Raw genomic sequence first — 19,873 nt, 5'->3', positions numbered from 1 at the left:
GGACACGAGAAAAACATGATACACTCATTCGTCTTGAATTTTACATCAGATGTACCTTAAATCTTATCGAGGATATCCACACCCCTCTACCCTAAGTTTAATTTACATGGAAGTATATTCAGCATATTTCTCTATACTAGCATTTGAGTCTTCAATGAAGCCACCAATCTCTAAATCAAGTAAAACAACTTTCTATCATCTACTACATTGTTGCCAAATAACGTTATAAGCTGATTTGATTGTATATGTGTTTGATATATTATGAATCCAATTTCGCCGATCTTTAGTTTCGTTATTTATATTTACAAGATTAATCACCTTCACCAACCCCTCAATTTTAGTTTTCTCTTAGTCACAATGTTCTCTTCTCCAAGTTAGGTTCCATTTCCACTCCCTTGCTGCCCATTCAGTTTTTTCGAATTGGTGTATTGAACATTTAGCTTGTAATTCTTCTTGCTCCATCATACCCAACTAATATGGTTAAGTTCATTCTTGTATATGGGTTTATGCCCTGCTCTTATAATTCAATTTTTGCTTATATAAAAAAGAAGACTAATTTCATTGATTTTTCAAGTGTGAGTAAAGGGAATTCCATGGTGAGACGGTTTGAAAAGTAAGAATTATATAAGTGGATAAAATTATAATAAAAACTATCAACAAACTATGTCTACTCCATCATTAACGTTTGTGTGCAACATGTGTGATCACCCAGGCCTAATTAAAAAAAGGTGTCCCAGAAGTGTTAAATTCTGATTAGTATTCTTAATCTCGAATCTCTAATCGTCAATAATATTTCATGTTCTCAAAATTTGCATAGGGGTCTCATTTTAAACTTTGGTGTAAAAGTTTCACATGATTCAAAATTTCTCACTCATTTTTATTTTGCTCACAATTTGCATAAATTATTCATTTTTGTTTAAATTTAAGTATAAAAATTTCACATGATTATTTTTTATAAATTAAGGGTCCTTACTTTTTCCCTCTAGAATAAAAAATATCTAGAATAAAAAATATCAGAATGAATTTCATACATTACTCTGTGAAAGAATACCTTCCAAATATTTAAGCTTCCCAAGACACCCAAAAAAAACCATTGTCATGTTCAAAACTATCTTCCAATTTGTTATATCACCAATAAGGATCCTCTATATACACAGCTCACTATTTCCAATATCCTAGACTAATTTTATAGAAGTAATATAAAAATGTTAATTTGTGTTTTTATAATTTTTAATTGAGTGATACTTTTTTATTAGACTAACAGATGAAATGAGACAAAAATTGGAATAAATGATCTCTCTCCTTACATCACACTTTATATCTAAGGGATGAAGATCACTTGTCCCAAATGTTATTACTTTCTATTTTTTAAATTTTTATTTTATCCACATATTCATAAATGATTGACTTGAGACAAAGAATGAAACATAGTTTGGGAAAGGTGATCCCCAGAACGGGATCTTCTATCCCTAGAAGTTTATGTCTCATGTCCTGGACCAATCAGTGTTTGCCAACAAGACAAAAATAATATTTTATTTTAAATTTATTTTATTAAAATAATATATTATATCCATGTATATAGATATAAGTGAAGTGTGACAGAAATGAGGACACCAAGAATTGTGACAGGTGATCTTTATCCTTGATCCCCATCTGGCCATCCATATGTAAGTAGTGGGGCTGACCACTTACCAAGTCACATGTACACGTATCTTTAAAAACGTATTAGTAGTTCTACTAAGTGCTAATAAAGCTGGTTCTGTTAATTTCACTAACTTATAGTACTATTATATGCACGCGAGACAGAATGGTCTGATCAAAGAAAGTGTACAGCAAAATTTGCATCATAGGGACTCATAGCTATCACAATAAGAAACATTTGTCTAACCACATGCACTATTGGCTAAGAAAAGCAGCAACACAGAAGCATAAGCTGAAAATTAAAAGGCTTAATCATCTTACTGAAAATGCTAACCTTTCCCCCATTTTGAATAAGCTACAAGCATGTATAAATAATACACAAGGATCAAACAAGTCAAGGATGCATATCCAGCGTAACTGACAAAGATGAAGAAAACAACAAAAGCTAAATTTGAGGGTTGATGATGATAAATAACAATTTTAAGGAGGAATACTGTGTTGAAAAAACAGATAAATTAACATGCAACATGAATAAATTTATGTATTTCTTTATATATATATATTGGTATCTCAAAAGTGCAAAATGTTGGTAAAATTTATAGGCTAATGAGTAATGACAAAGGAGAAATATAATCCTAAAATAATTACATATAATGATATAACACATCCTTATATAATTACCCATATATTTACCTAATATAATTAGATATAACTTCAGTACTGGACTTCAATCATTGTGAATTTTTTGAACTTTGATCTTCCTTGGTGCTTGCCAATTCATTGTTACTGGTGAGAGTCTCTGATGATTTTGATAAGCCTGATTGCTCAGTTATTTTGCTTTGAGTTCCCTTTATGCTTGGCCTTCCCAAAAAGATATTGAGGGCAAGTTCACCAGAATAAAGCAATAATCCAATAGAACAGATTCCATAAACAAATGTAGCAAAGAAGCACAAGTCAATTATGATTGTCCTGTGAGAATATGTGAGATCAATTAGATGCATAATAAATTGAGTATTGAGCCATAAGGCCTATGAGAGATAAGTGATGGAAAGCTACCTTATGGTAAGTGTTGCCTGCCTTACCTGAAAAGCATACCATTTTCACTGTTAGACTATGTAGTAGACTTGAGCAAAAGATATGATATGAACACCAACCCTATCAAAAGGTTATGGATTAATGGTAGATATTGTTTTCAGTCTGGAAATCGCATTGAATTCCTAGTAATAGTCGAAAATCTCTTCAAATGCGTTTTTTTGTATCATACAATTTGAAGCATTGGTATTATGGTACATATTTTAAAAAATCACAAAAACCTTAGACTATTATAACATGCTGCTTTCACTATGCAACAAAAAGAGCAAATATAAGTGGAGATCAAGGTTATGGATTATACTAACAGAGAAATTATCTGCAAGTCCTTGGCGATTGAAACCTGCATCTACGGATATGGTGAACTTAAAGAGAAGAACAGCAATAACACCTGCTATAGCTGCTCCCAACAATGTCTGGTCAGGTGAACGCCGACGCTTCTTAGACTTAGCTTTAATGGAACTCGAGCCCATTCCTCTCGAGCTATCAAATGACTTCTTCGCTCCAGACAACCTGATTTTCTAGAATCACAAAACCAATTCATTGAAAATATATATTGAATCATAACAAAATTAACTTGACTTCTAAGTAACTAAATCCTTCTTGTGGTTTATGGCTAAAGTGCACATAGCCCCTCCAACTACATTGTCAATTGTAGAAGTATGAGGAGGTTCAAAGCTCAGTATAACTTACCAAGCCATAAACTTAATCCTCTCGTGCATGTGCAAAAGCCTGGTATAGTGAATTCCTATACATCCTAACCTTTAATTTTTTAATCTGAAACTTCAAACTTTAAAGTTTATCTGAAACTTCTTGCTTTATGGGAAAAAAGGTTGTCCTAAATCCTAACCTTTATGAGCAATTGAGCAGTCAATTTGATAAAACTTATATTTTTATTACACTACTTATTTAAGGTTAACTGGAACGACAAATTGAACTTAGTAACTATAGAATCACATGTTATTATTGCAGTATATTATAAAACAATTAAACATCTAGAAATAGCAGACCATGAATTGTGACTGTAACACATAATGAAGTAACCTTAAATTTCATGAAAACATGGATTACCAATTCTTGGGCACGTTTAACCCGGCGCCAGCGAGACCGAAAAAAGGCAGTGATGATTGCGGTGAGAATAACGGTAGAAGCAACCTGGAGTATAGCAGGGTCATCTATGGTATCAATAATGGAAGTAAAAAAGGGGAGAAATTTGATAGGCCCCTCCTCTGTTTCATTGGTAACTTGGGCTAAGTGTGTTAGCAATGGTAAAGTTGCTGAAGGAATGGCTGAAACAGTGTGAAGAGTTGTTGTGGGTTTGTGAATAAAATGAAGAATTGATGGTGAAGAATGATAGAGAGGAGAATAATGGTGCTGGGTCAATAACAGAAGGTGATGGTGGTGGTAGTAGTGAGAGTGCAACATTTTGAACTATGATTCCTGTTCCTAGCTTAACTTATCAATGAACAATATTTGTGTTTGGACCAGAAAATTAAAATTAAAAATTGAATATTGTATTACTCCACTCAATTCAGAAGTGGAAGATTTATTTTCTTCTGAAAAATATCTAGTTGGATGGACTAAGGATTTTGGTAGGGAATATGGAAAGGAACATCTGGGCATAGAAATATCTCATTCACATATCTGGTTACACGTTCATTAAGACTTTTGTTTTTTTTTTACTTTTTATATCTATTGGATGAATTTATGAAGAAAGATATTTTCTTAAAATTGTTTTTGAGCCATTAATATGCTTGATTCTCTCAAAGGGACGCTGGATTTCATACTTTTGTGCAATCTCAAACTTTTGAAGGAGGTACATTCACCATACTTTGAAGGGATAATTGGTTATATGAAACCTTCCATTTTTGTTACCCCCTTCAAAATTCAAAACAAACAAACCATAAGGACACTGGAGCAAGTTGTACTCAATGGTCCATATGAGTGAGCATGGATACAATTGTGTAATTGGAGACAAATAATATCAAGCATGAGGGTAATGTATAATAAACGAATTTGGATTCCCTCTCATACGGAAGAGTGAAGAGTCCTTACAGCAAAAATGAATATTTAATAATCATAATTTTAAATTATTTTTTAATAAATCAAATTTAGAGGAGGTGGAATCATAAAATTACCCTCTCTTTTCAATGTGTTCCATCAATAAAAGATTAGTATAATAGTTATGGATTAATACTATAAAGATTTATACACAATCAATATATAATTTATTATGATGCAATCATATTGAATCTCTTCATTGTCATTGTATACATCTTTTTTATATAAAGGAATAAAGGATTAAGTTTTCTACTTATTTTTTCCTAATCTCCGTACTATTTAGATGATGAATTAATCTCATCAGATATTATAGTTCCCTTGTTTCTTTAGATGGAATATCAATCTTTAACCTTATATACAATCATATGTCTAACTTTGCTTAAGCAGTATACCAAACATGATAAGATTTTTAGGACAATTAAAAGTTCAATATTTAAAGTTTTGCATACTAAGTTTGTCAGAAAAAGATATACAACCTAAAATAGATTAATTTTTTTTGCTCAAAAAGATAAAAATACTATCAGAAAAAATTAACATAAAGGACGCACCTTATTCTGACAAGTTAGGGGGCCACTCTTTGGAAATTTTATATCAATTTAAAATTGCACGATTACTGCTATTATAAACTGTGATCCCTCCTCCGCACGAACCCCAAAACGTTGTAGCCTGAGGGTGGCGACGTCTGACCTCAGCAATCATCACACATCCTTGTCCTTTTCCTTGTCGGAATATATATATTTATTTGTTTTTCAATGTTGCTCTTCAAATTAATAAATAAACTGTAGAAAAACATTTTAGGATAATTGCAAAAGAAACATTTGGACCATCTTTAAATTTTAACTAAAGAAGTCAACCCGGTTCGATTGAACTGGCTCGGTCAGTGATGTCCATCAATCACGTGTGATCAGGCACATATCAACAGCGTTTGTGTCACCATATGCAATGAGTTTTTGTGTTGTCTTAATAGTTTCAAAGTCATTTCCATTTTTTTATAATTTGATAATTTCAATTAATTCCTCACCGCCTCATATCAAGAAAATTTTGATTTTTTGGGTATTGGGGAATACCCAATTCGGTTCGCATCACGAAGGTGGCACGAGAGGGACATAACATAGGAACCGTGAGTTCCAAGCCAAAAAGTTTGCAACTCTTGGATCATGGGAAGCTAGCAGAAAAACCTGAAAGGGTTTAGCCAACCCAGAGTGGAAAAAATCGTGAGGGAATTGTTTGCTTCTTTTGGAATCACTGTTGCAAAAACTGGGCTTCACAGCTAGAAAGAAAAGAGTAGCTAGATTTCTATCACATTTAAAATGACTGTTTTCCTATATGAAAAGGCAAAATTGGTACAATCACATAATGAGTTGGTACCTAAATTAAAATGTAAATGCACACTTAGAACACAAAAAATAATAAGTATGAAATAGTGTGCGAGTACATGATAAGTGTGTACAATGTTAATGATGAGTGATACTAAAATTATATTAAAGTTTGTTTCAAATGATGTAATAACCCAATGGGTTCGGTGATGAGGCATGGGGGAGAAGACCTCAGCATGCAGATTGAAGAGTTGATTTGATGTAAAGTCTGTGAAAGAAGTTCTCTGTGTGGCCTCAAAATTCGAGCATGATGTGTCAAATTCCCATTGCAACAATGGTTCACAATCTACTAGCAATAGTTATAGATTCACCTTCCCCCACTCCCAATAGTGTTGCTGATAGTGATGGATTGGATAGAATTGGATGGGATGAGATAGATGAATAGAGTCTCATGTTTAATTAATTACTAAATAATTTGTTTCCTCTATTATTGAAACCTACACGGTTCGTTTAGGCTGCCAATTGATCTCATGAGTTACAAACAGGAAATATAATAATTTAGAACTATGCATTTTGGTTTTCAATTTGTAAACACCTGAAATTGTCATGGACTAATGATAAATGTCTATGTTTGTTCCAACATTTTTGCTTTTGTTTGTATTTATTGATGTAATAGAAACAAAACGAAGTCTCCGAAGGTGGACATTTCCAATGTCTTGTGAGAGGTGTAAAATCAACAAATCAAACTCAATTTCTAGTTTCTATTGTCACAGATACAAAATACCCACTTTCAGTTACATTTGTTTTGTTATACCAATGATCCAAGGTATCAATGTTATTAATATTGATATCGGATATTATTTCAATTAATCAATAGTACACATACTAATATAATGATTCAACCAATGATTTATTTATTAACCTATATATTGGTTAAGTTATATATTTTATATACAAATACTATTATTTTCAACATATATGATTAAATTATTGAAACATTCAATAACAATTTTACCAATAACTAACAAGTTCAATATTTGAATACTTAATATGACATTTGAAAAAATATGAATTTTTTGATGGAGAAAATCAATTTTAATCGATAAGATATGGTTTGAAGGTATTTTTCAGTTTTAACAATTTGAGTACAATTTTCATTCCATACTAGTATGGGGAACGGTGGCATACTTACTAATGTGTTGTCTTATGGTATATTAAAAATTGGTATTTGGGAGAATATGATATTCACTTCAGATTAGATTTTATATAAAAATAATAACTAAGTAGTTTTGGTTGTATTCATTTCGTACAAGAGTTACCATTATCCATGTATTTTTCTTCTATTTTTTATTTATGATAGGCCATGGGAAAATGATAGCTATTGATATCAAGTGTACCTTGTAAAAAAAGTTGTTTTCTCTTTTAGCAGAATTTTTCACCATCTGTTGTGATAATGATTGAAACAGTTAAATGGATCAATCACCATTGAGATGTCATGTAAATCCTGCTTACTATGATGTTAGTTCATCATTTCTCTAAAGGAAAATGGATAATGAGTCTTTCCTCCACATGATTCTAAATTTTTTTCCATTTTAGTAATTAATTTTTACTTGGAGAAATATGGTAGGCCTGTACTGAGTTTGAAAGAGAAGCTCAGGCAAAAATACATGTTTTTTGCACCCAAAGATGATTTTAGCTATGGACACCAATATAAAATAAGACAAACATACAATACAATGAGAAGACAAGGTAGGCAAAACCTATGACACCCCTAGTTTCTCATGATAATGGAATGAATATTACATATTAATTACATATGTACATTTATACAGAGAATAATATATATAGTGTGAATATAAAAATTTATACACTATCAATATATTATTTATTATTTATTTGCATTGTTTTTTGGAAAATCAATAAAAATGAAAAATAAATGCTTGATGATGTACTCACAATGAGGTTCAACTTCTATGCAATAAATAATATTGTTTTCCTTATTACTTGAAGGGTAAAAGTGCATAAATATAAGATAATTTATCTACTTTCCCTACTTAGTAAAACTTATTTTAACATAGTTAATATATGCTGATCTTTATAGAAACATAAGTACCTAATGAAATTGTCTAAGTTGAGAATGATTATTTGTCCTTAAAATTTGGAATGCTTGTACATATACACTTAGGCATACACATACTGATACCGAGTTGTAATGAAACTTATCCAAATTAAACAATATTATGCCATTTTTTAAGATTCCATACTTAATAACATTATTTAGAAACTATTCAGATTAATTATGATTTTTGTGAAAATAAGTGAACATGTTTAAAAATTTGGAAGAGTGTGTACCGAAAAATTGAGAACTTACGGAGGTAGCAGAATTTGGGGAAAATGAAATGTAAGATAGAAAGAATAGGGTAGGAGGAGCAGGAATAAGGAGTTGGCGTGTAATAAAGATGGCTTTCTGATTATTTAATATGTGCTGTGCTGACAGAGGAGATATGAAACAGCTTTATTCAGATAATAAGTGAAATGAAACTCTCTCTTTTATTTTCCTCTTATTAAGAGGATTTTTCTCTTATTTGAAATACTTTTTTCCATTACCTAGCTTGTGATAACCAAACTACTTTCTGCTCCCACCCCATGTAATTTCTACACTGACAGAAGAATAGCTGCACACTTTCTCAGACACGCACGCATTCACATAATTTTGTTAGAGAGGAGTCTGTTATCAAATAAAGCAAAACTAACATGTTTTAACAATTTTATATTTATAATAAGACAATTTTGAGCTTAAAATAATTCATTTCTTTTACATAATTCAGGATGGATGGTCCAATCAAAATTTCACTATTAATTTTAAAGAAATTCACTTAATTTTAAATTATTAATATATGGTTAATACAAATCAACCTAAATAACCCACTTCCATCAATCAAACGCTACATGTTAGGGTGAGTGAACAATATCCTCTCAATTAATAGATAAATTAATAGATAGATAAATACTTAATTTTACTTGTATTTTTAATGACAAAGATGTTATTTCATTATATTTTAAAAGATAAAGATGTCTTACATATTAAGTTTTTCTTTGTTTTTTGTAGTACTCTCCTCTCCACTAATAGAGATGATCCATACTCAGGGTGAGTATAGATCAAGTTCGGTCATTAAAGTTTCTCTTATCCGACCTTAAATATTGATTTTGTAATTTTTTGAATTTGAACCCCACTCAGACTTGAAGACTAACTTGATCTTAAATGTATATCTTTTACTAATCATTTATAGATATGTATATAATAAAAAAATTAAAGAACTAACGATATTTTAGGTCAAAGAGATATCATTATTATGTACGCACTTATATAATATTGTCAGCCCGAATATTAAATAGACATATAGAAACATACTGAATGAGTAACTATGTAATGAGTCAAATTGGTCATATTTATCATTTAACTAATTTTAAATATTGTTAAGGTTTAATATTTGAATTTGAACATGACACTAGAGCCCATAAAATATATATATTTGAACCTAATCATGATGAGATTAAACTTAATGTAAGTAGGGATGAGTCCTATTCACCCCACACACTTTTTGCTCTTTATCTCTCTAGCTATGTGAAATTGTGGATTAATATAAGGGCGGTGGAGGAGGATAGTAGCTAGAGAGAGAAAGAGAGAGCTATAAGAACAGAAGAGTAGAGTGCAGAGAAAAACATATAGATATTTCCAGCCATATCATACCTTATTATTTCACATTTTCCTCTCTGCCACTCGATCCATCAAATCCTCTTCCTCAATAAAACCAATAAAAAACTCTCATAAACAATGGATAATATCATTTGTCTTATTTGATTTCCTCGTCCAATCGGATTTTTTTTAATTAAGAGTAAAAATTATAATATTATAACTTAATATTTATATACAACTTAGCATATAAAGACAAGATTTTCTTGGAACAGACAATCCTTCCTCATTAACAACCAAATAAACACAAACCCCAAAGCAAAAACTAAAAAGTAACACTCACTTCGCTTCATATATAATGAAGAGCCTTCAAGTTTGTTAGAAACCAACAGTCTAATGTTCTTGTTTTAGTTCACTCTCTTTTGACATTTCTCTCTTACCTTTGTTTCAAAAGCTTTGTGGTTGTTTCCATGGATAGCTACTATCACCACAACTTTGACAATAATGATGCACTATTACCACCTGGTTTTCGTTTCCACCCCACTGATGAGGAGCTTATTACATACTACCTCCTCAAGAAAGTTCTAGACAACACCTTCACTAGCAGAGCCATAACTGAAGTTGACCTCAACAAGTGCGAGCCATGGCAGCTCCCAGGTATATAAACATAAACTCTTGTTCTCTTTTCTCGATTTCTATAGTGCAAGTTAACTCAGTTTTCTAAGTTACGTTGTTGTTTATGGTAGGGAAAGCTAAGATGGGTGAGAAGGAGTGGTACTTCTTTAGCTTACGTGACAGGAAGTACCCAACAGGGTTACGTACTAATAGGGCCACAGAAGCTGGTTATTGGAAAGCTACTGGGAAAGACAGAGAAATTTATAGCTCCAAGACTTGTGCACTTGTTGGTATGAAGAAAACTTTGGTTTTCTACAAAGGAAGAGCTCCAAAAGGTGAAAAAAGCAACTGGGTCATGCATGAGTATCGGCTTGAAGGCAAATTTGCTTACCATTACATCTCTAGGAGCTCCAAGGTCTCTCACTCTTCTCTATGTTACTCTTCCTTTTCTTTATTTCTTAGTAAAATGTGGTTCTTTTCCTGGTGTATTTTATTATAAGGACTTAAGAACTAGGTTTAACATAACATGAATATCCCTCATCACCTTCTAGGAAGGGTTAAATTAAATGGGATTCGCATCTATTATGTACACCAAGCTAGCCAAAGAAACGAAAATACAATCCACGTTTGATACAAATTAAATAACGCCACTAAGAAAAAAGAGAACAGGCATCCCTGGTCAAGTCAAGAAAAGAAAAACCACCAAGCATGTCAACCAATATTGCAGCAATCCTTTTATGTGTGCTGATTAAATTGATCATGCACCAGCTCACATTTTCAACCCTTTGAATAGTTGAAGATATCCACATATTTTACTTCTTATAGCTAAATACTATCATTAGGTTTCACTTATTGAAGTTCACTTTGTTTCTCTTTCATTTATTTTTCAAATTTGTATTACTTAAAAGTATTATATGTACTTGGCCATTGGTCATTGCCCTTAGGTACGAAGGCACGCTCCTTAGCTTCACAATATGTTAATATATGAGATTGCATGGGAACTATAAACTATTATGAAAATGATCCCAACAAAATAAGTAATCATCAAAAGGGTACAGCCTTAAGCCACTGCATCATCATCATCAAATGACCCTTTTTTCCACAGTCCTGCTAAGAAAGCAGAAGATCCTGGTGGATACTAGTAGCTTTTAACATTCTGCGTGCTTCCACAAACTACATTTATAGAAACAGCTACTCATTTATTATTCCCTTAACTAGCTTTATAGATATTGTATCAGGGTTTTGTATTACCTGACATATACACTCTCGTTATCATATTCATGTTATACATACATGGTGGATCCATATTTTTATTTTCAACTGATTAATTAAAATTAAATGGTTTATTTTTCTTTAATGAATAGGATGAATGGGTGATATCCCGTGTGTTCGAGAAGAGTACTGCTGGTGGTGGCTCCACCGTGTCTGCCACCGCCACTAACAGTTCTAAGAAGACTAGAGTTAGCATCTCATCTGCCAGCATGAGCCTAGGCCCGGAACCCGGTTCACCATCTTCCATTTACCTTCCACCACTGCTGGACTCTTCTCCGTACGCCGCCAGCAGCGCCGCCACATTCAACGACCTTGATGGCTGCTCCTACGACAGCACCACCGCTGCCCAAAGAGAGCACGTGTCCTGTTTCTCCACAAACTCAGCAAACAACTTCAACAATGGAACCTTTGACCTTGTTCCTCCACCGCCGCAGACTCCACTGAATCTTGACCCTTTCACTCGGTTTCAACGAAATGTTGGTGTCTCAGCCTTCCCTAGCCTGAGGTCACTCCAAGATAACCTCCAGATGCCGTTCTTTTTTTCCTCCGCTCCAGTCCACGGCGATGGTTCAAGTGATATGGCTGCTGTTGGGAACTGGCCGATGTCGGAGGAGCCGAAGGCTGTGGTGGCTGATGGTGTTTCCAGCATTGGTCTGGGGCATTCCGTGCTTGATTGCATGTGGGGCTATTGATCATGGTACTGAATTGTTCGTTGTTATTTTCATCTTGACTAGTAAGAAGGACAAGTAATCTATGTTTCCATTATTGTGCTTGAACTTTTGTTAGAATATTGGCATGGTCGTATTAAGTATTATGTAACGTTTGTTGTATTTGCTGGGAAATATTTCGGCATTGTGATTTTATTAACTTAGTGCATGAAACAAAAAACCTATTATTCTAAATTATTTCACAAATCTTATATCATATTAATGATAATTAAATAAAAATAGTAGTGAATATTTAAATATTTTAATTGATATGATATATTTTTGTTGGGATGATCTATGATTTAGAACCCAGTTTGAGACATATCTATGTTTTAAGGTATAAAAGTGATAAATGTATTTCATAACATAAAAAATGATATGAATGCAGTTTATCTTTAGTGTGTGACCTTTGATTATTAAATGTGCATGGTAGAGCCTTTTCAAATTAAATGTGTACCGAAGTATAGGTGCTTGATATTGTCTGGTGGATAAGATGGCAAAGTTTGCAGCATAAGATCTTATATTGTTATAAATAGGTGGACGCTGACGAGGAGATAGGGTTCTCTGATTATGGAGTTGCTTTAATGAGATAGGGCTAATGTTTCTATTCTAGTTGGTCTGAAATGTATATTGTATATGCTATAACTTTGCTTTAATTAGATATGCTAGAATTTTATTTACTATTTAAGCATTTTTTATGGATATATTTTGTTTTATTAAGTTAAGATGAATAAATATGTATTTTCTAAGCCATTATATAAGCGCGCTATTTATGCCAGATAGAAATTACAATGTTTATTAATTTGTTATTTATTAGGCTTCGAGTACGGTACGGTAATGAGTATGATGAATCATATGTAACTATATATAAGTCTATATGTAGTGTGATTCATACAAGTTAGGGTATTATGCGCGGACTTTTTACAAGTATACATGACAAATTGCTTTTAACGTTTATGTATGTGTACATTTTCACTGTGAAATTGTTTTTATTAGATAATCAAAATCAACCTTCCAAACACCAAGTTGCAGTTTACAATTCACCAAAACAGAGTCCTTATTCTCTGCATACTTTGCAGCCACAACAACAACAACAGATCACAATTCCATCACACCAAAGTACACAGCAAACTCAGCTAAATCAAGCACACACCTTAACCAACTCAGAACAATTGCACTACACTGCCATTACTGATGTTTCTCGATAACTTGCACTACAATTCTGCTCTATTTGGCACGTGTGATTTATAGTTAGTTAAGTTTGTTAAAGTCTTGATATTTTGTTAATTCATTCCCCTATATAAGTAGGATTAGTCTTCAATTCAATTCATTCATAATAATAATAATAAACATTTTTCAGTTTAATTCAAAGATCTTCTTTTCTGTTTCTCCATTTTCTTTGGAATTCAAGAAGTGTTATTCACTTCCCTCATCATTCTTCTCAATCTTTTATGGTATCAGAGCTCTTTTCACAAAGAGCTCAGAGCTCTGCTGCATTCAAGATGAATTCTACTTCTTCAATTGTCTCAAATTCTCACATGGATATCACACAAGATCCATATTATGTGCACCCCTCAGATAATCCAGGAATAACACTTGTTTCACCCCCTCTAAGTGGCAACAAACTATCAAGACTTTAACAAACTTAACTAACTATAAATCACACGTGCCAAATAGAGCAGAATTGTAGTGCAAGTTATCGAGAAACATCAGTAATGGCAGTGTAGTGCAATTGTTCTGAGTTGGTTATGGTGTGTGCTTGATTTAGCTGAGTTTGCTGTGTACTTTGGTGTGATGGAATTGTGATCTGTTGTTGTTGTTGTGGCTGCAAAGTATGCAGAGAATAAGAACTCTGTTTTGGTGAATTGTAAACTGCAACTTGGTGTTTGGAAGGTTGATTTTGATTATCTAATAGTTTTGTTTTGGTATCTTCAAGAGATATGCTTATTAGATTATATTTAGGTACCTTCGAGAAATTCATATTACATTGATGTTATAAGTTATTAATATATTTAAAATATATTAATAGTATATTTTAAATCATATTATATTATATTTAGCTAGAGTGTTGAGCGAAACTTCCATGTTTATTAACCTGCCTTCCTACCTTTTATATTAGTGTATACTTCTGAAAGGAACATATATCTTTTGCTAAAACTAGGAATGTACATTTTGTGTCTACATTAATAATGAAGCAAAAAACATGAATAATAATGATGTTTTAAAATTTTAAATTAACATATCATATTTTTAGAAGATATAACAAGCTAACTGGATTGTAGATTTCTGTTCATTACTTGCATATTTAAGCATTGTATAGAGACAAAATAATAAGATGTTATATTACTTAACATATATATAACAAGAAATTAAGGGAAATTATGTTAAAGGAATAACTAACTTATCAAATATAGTTGGTTGAAAAGATAATCAACATTAATTCACCCAATTGTGATCACGGTTAATTTTCAGAATTTTATTAAAATATAAAGTTAAAAATTATTTCCGTCAAAATAGAGTGATTAACATCCAAATAAGATTGGGTGCCAATGAGATACACCTCTCATACATAATCCCCCCGCAAGCACACGCAGACAAAATGAAGGAAATACAAACCAAAAACTCAATCAAAATAAGACTAAAATAACAATACCACTCTAATCTTAAAATTAAATTATAAATCATTTAAACCAAGACATATTGGGAGATTCATGTCTTCTTTGTATCCATACCTAGTTACTAGAAATAGAAGCATATCAAGGGATCATAAATTTTTATCTTATTAGTATAGTTGCAAGATAAAGTGGTATATTAATGAGCAACTAATAATATGACTAATTAAAACATTAGTGATTAGTACCATTGAAGTGGTGCACTAGATCTCAATTTTACAAGTATAGTTGCCGGACAAAGTTTTGTTTGTAATCATAATTCTCTATCTTGTGAGTAAAGTTGCTATTAATATGACTAAGATATTAACAATTAATACTATTGAGGTCTCATCTTGTTTATGAAAGAGTCATAATTTAATTATGAATAGGTGTTGTCAAATCAAGTGCATATGTATATTGAATAGTAAAGTCTAACCGCAATTCTCAACATATTTATTCAAATAGTTTATTACATCATATATTGAATTTTTTAACCGACCCAATCAAACTCACCTGTAAAATCTACTAAAATAACAATTGTTTGTTTATCGACTTAATGTTAATCAACTCCTTATGGATTTAATAATTTTTATATTTGTTTATGAAAACCTAATTTAGTAATTTAATTGACCAATTTACTAATTAACAACTTTATGGACTTTTAAAAATCAATTGGTCCAGTTCGGTTTTTGGTTGCAACTCTATGAACCATGTCAATCCAAATGCGATCACACACGCAATACATTCACAATAAAGTAATAAATCAATGTTAACTCTCAAGTGTGTCCAATTGATTCTTTCTTATAAAGAGAACATAATATTATTATTATTATTATTATTATAATAATAATGTTCTTACATAGTGTTATCATCCTAATTATGTTGTCATCCTATTTTATATAATAGTTGTTTGTTTATTTATATTAAAAGTGTTAGAAAAAAGTTGTCCACTTATGACATTATGTTTTTATAGTTTATATAAACAATATTATGATATTTTATTAATATGAATGTATATAAAATTTTCATTTTAAAGTATATTAGACTTAATATTTTAGTCTAGATTATGAATTTTAAAATGTATATAAAATAATATTTTTATAAATAAAAAACAATTCAAACTAATATAAACGTATATACTATTTAGATTAAATTGGATTGAATGTGATAACATAAATAAATAAGACCAAATCAAACCATAAGTTAAGTACATATTCAAATAAGAGGATTCATTGTCTAAAACCAATCCAAACCGCTACCTTTTTTGAAAGGGAAGGGTTCTAGTACTTAAAGTTAAATACAAGGGAGATTATTGTAATTTTCTAATGTTATCTGGCATCGTTCATCATCATCCTTCCACCTCAATGGATAAAGAGAGACCCATGAGAGCAAAGAGCTCATAGTTGAGACAGTGAGACAGAGAGATGGCAGCATTTTCATGCTCCTTGATAACACTTCCTTCCCAAATGAGGAACCTTTCCCTCACTTCCTCTTCTTCTTCTCCCTCTCCCATTTCCAATTCCTCTTCTCTCAGTTTCTCCAAAAACCTCTCCCACACTCTCTTCTCACAAGGTACTACTTTTCTCTATCTCCGTCCTTTCTATTTAACCCTTTTCCTTCATATTTTCAGCTGAGAATGTTCAAAATTTGATTTTGATTGAGTTTTCAATTATGGGTCCGTGTTTTTTTTTTACTTTCAGGTAGCGTGTCGTTGAGCACAGTGCAGAACCCAACGCAGCGTTTCATGGTGGTTTGCGAAGTGACTACAAAAAAGGCTGATTCGGCAGTGAAGAGAGCTCGTTTGTCCGAGAAACGCCGTGTTTACAACAAAGCCCGCAAATCAGAGATAAGAACCCGTATGAGGAAGGTAGCCCACAAACTACGCTAATTCCTTAATTTGTATAATTGCTTTCAAATAAATTCTTTTAAACTGGAAGTATTCTATAGTATTACTTGTTATTGATGGCCAATTTTATATCTAATTCACCATAATTATACATGGTTTGAATTGAAAATGAGTGGTGTTAATGTTAACTTCAGTTCACATAAATTGTTAGTCAATCATATATAGAGCAAGCAAGAGTGTATTTGACCCTAGGCTATTAGTCAATTAGGATTTTAATGCATTTTAGATTAAATGGATGCCGAATAGAATGACTTAATCAGTTTACAGATAAGCTCACTTTAGAGGAGCATTTCCATCCTGTGCTGACAGCATATTCGCCTTTGAGTTTTATGATAAGTAATTTTTTCCAAGTTTAAATTATCTTTTGACCGATTGATATGCTTAAATCATAGTTGGATAAGTCTCTCATTTATCATATGTACTGCATACAAAAATCACCGTACTATGTACCATGTAGTGGGTTCATCATAAAGAAAGTATTGTAAAAATAATGTAACAGGCGATGAACCGCATGAACAACGTAATAGTTACCTGGTAGTACGATGTACCATGTAACTATGGTGTAAACACAAATAGGGATCGCCTTGAACTTGAATCTATAGTAACACAAGTAATCGGAAAAACCATATTCTTGGCCCCAGATCTGTAAGGTTTTCAATGTTTTTAGCTTTTCACTGTAAATTGATGGAGTTGACTGGGCTAGTGGAATGTTGTGTACAAATTTGTTTTCCATAGATTCCTGTCTACTTTTTTCTGTTCAGGCATCTAAGTTTTGGTTTTGAACCAAATGCGTTATATATGTTTTGGGCTTTGACAGGTCGTTAGCATAGAGTGAAAATGAGTAATTATGCATAGTGAAGATGACTAATTATGCTTTTGTCGTTTTTTCTATCAACTTTTGTGGATGTTGATGGCTAGTTGAATGTTTTGCTTTCATTAACAAGGATTATAATATCCTTTTCTAGCATGTAAAATTAAGATTAAGTGGTTACTGGTTACAGCAACAAATGGTTTTCACTGTCCCTCTCATCCACATTTTGTAAAATGTAATGACACTATACTTGGGAAGAAAAAAACTTGTTGCATTCCTGTCTATATAATTCTCTTACAAGTTGCAAGACTTTAGAGTGGAAGGCATGATAGTCACTTATTGCCGCAGAAGTATAGGCATCTTCGCACCGACTTCCCATCTATGGTTCCACAGTTCTGATGTTTAAAAGCAGCAATATTCTTGCTCCTCACAGGGATTCCGAATTAAAGATGAGGAAATTATAGCGAGTCTTATTAAAATAATGGTGACATATGATGTAAAAAAGTATACCAATCCTCATATTTTATGCTAATAATCTAAATTCTGGACTGGTATAGTACTAGTTCAGTCTACTTCTAAATTGTAAAACAAAAATAATCCTGGTATTCTAACAGTTTTAGTATTTTAAGTGCTTATATTGGGCACTTTCATATTGTAATATTTGTTTGCAGGGGAATGGTTTAACATTCTTATAATCAATGCTCTGTAGGTTTTGGAAGCTCTGGAAGGGCTTAAAAAGAAACCAGAGGCACAAGTGGAAGAAATTCTCCCTGTTGAGAAACTGATTGGAGAGGCATACTCAGTAATTGACAAAGCAGTGAAAGCGGGCACACTGCACAGGAACACTGGAGCCAATCGCAAGTCTCGGCTTGCGAGAAGAAAGAAGGCCGTGGAGATCCATCATGGCTGGTATACCCCAGTTCCTGAAGCCAGCAGTGTCTGAAACAAACCCCGCATTCATCCGCATGGGTTAAAATGAGGTGTCACTGAAGACTTCTGCAGAATTTTGTTACTCTCTTCAAACATTATGTCTACTCTTCTTTGTGTTAGTTCCAATTGGTTTAATGTTCCATACTTACTATGTACTGATCATGTAAAGCCATTGACTTTAATACCATTTCATAATTTAGCCTTTATTTTAGTTATTGATTGTAATAAATGGCAATGTCTCTTGGTTCTTGTTGATGCGGAAGACACATGGAGAAAATATAATAGAGAAAATGACACCGAGAAATTAACGTGGTTCAGCAATTTGCCTACGTCCACGGTTGAAGAGCAACAATGATATTATCACTATGATAAAAGAGAATTACAAGTTCAATCAATCACTTCCCAAAACCTAAGTACACCCAATATCACTCTCACTCACTTATATCTTAAACACTAAAATATTCCTCACAATATTAGAACAAGAGAAGAAGAGAGAATATGCACTAAGGCTAGAATATTGGTGTGTCTTACAATGGCTTGGAGCATTCCTATTTATAGCCAAAGCCTTGAGGATCCTATGGCCAAAAACAATCTCTTCTTCTCATTGGCTACAAAAAATGTTACATTATAGCCACTCATTTTACTTGGCCATAAGAAGGTTTCACCATAGCCACTTCTTTTGCCACATCATTCTTTTTTTCTTTTAAGTCAATATTTAATAGTTCTAAAATCAGCAGTCTTATTAAAGATATATTAGAAGATATTTTTGAAATATGATAGTTGGTTAGGAAGTTAGGAATTAGCTAATTAAGTTTGGGTTAGTTACTTGCTTTACAAACTTTCTTACTATTTTAACATGCTATCAAAGCATAATTATTCTTTAACTTTTGCTTATGCCTTCCATCTTCTTTGTCTCCATCAACGTTCATGATGCAAGGCAACAAGCACTGATCTTTAGAGATACGAAATTCAGTAGAGACCATTGAAGAAGCAGCTGAAGCAACAATATTCAAAAGGGAGATAATGAATTCATCAGGGTCTTTTGGGTGCTTAAAATTTCTTCTAGCAAGGAACAAAGGAGCTTCAACATATTTCTGTACAACTTTTATCTTCCAAAAATATCCTCTAATATATCTTTAATAAGGTTATCAACTTCAGTAATTTATATTCATTATGTAGA

The 19,873-nt window shown here is 32.3% G+C and overlaps 3 protein-coding genes across 3 annotated transcripts; 2 read left to right on the top strand and 1 right to left on the bottom strand.

The window, feature by feature from the left end:
- On the bottom strand, positions 2,204-4,250 carry LOC109352475. Its single transcript, XM_019594473.1, has 4 exons — positions 3,802-4,250; positions 3,039-3,251; positions 2,698-2,723; positions 2,204-2,610 (listed from the first exon to the last, which is right to left on the bottom strand). Exons 1-4 carry the CDS (start codon positions 4,153-4,155, stop codon positions 2,373-2,375), a joined length of 831 nt encoding a protein of 276 aa, XP_019450018.1. The 5' UTR covers positions 4,156-4,250; the 3' UTR covers positions 2,204-2,372.
- LOC109351924 (protein CUP-SHAPED COTYLEDON 2-like) lies at positions 10,204-12,523 on the top strand. Its single transcript, XM_019593629.1, has 3 exons — positions 10,204-10,458; positions 10,548-10,831; positions 11,781-12,523. Exons 1-3 carry the CDS (start codon positions 10,272-10,274, stop codon positions 12,378-12,380), a joined length of 1,071 nt encoding a protein of 356 aa, XP_019449174.1. The 5' UTR covers positions 10,204-10,271; the 3' UTR covers positions 12,381-12,523.
- LOC109351925 (30S ribosomal protein S20, chloroplastic-like) lies at positions 16,407-18,908 on the top strand. The gene is made up of 3 exons (XM_019593630.1): positions 16,407-16,618; positions 16,747-16,913; positions 18,473-18,908. Exons 1-3 carry the CDS (start codon positions 16,471-16,473, stop codon positions 18,704-18,706), a joined length of 549 nt encoding a protein of 182 aa, XP_019449175.1. The 5' UTR covers positions 16,407-16,470; the 3' UTR covers positions 18,707-18,908.

The sequence above is a fragment of the Lupinus angustifolius genome, chromosome LG07 (genome assembly GCF_001865875.1).
Source record: "Lupinus angustifolius cultivar Tanjil chromosome LG07, LupAngTanjil_v1.0, whole genome shotgun sequence".
NCBI lineage: Eukaryota > Viridiplantae > Streptophyta > Magnoliopsida > Fabales > Fabaceae > Lupinus > Lupinus angustifolius.
Note: the sequence above shows the minus strand (reverse complement) of the source record. Positions and strands in the feature narration are given on the sequence as shown.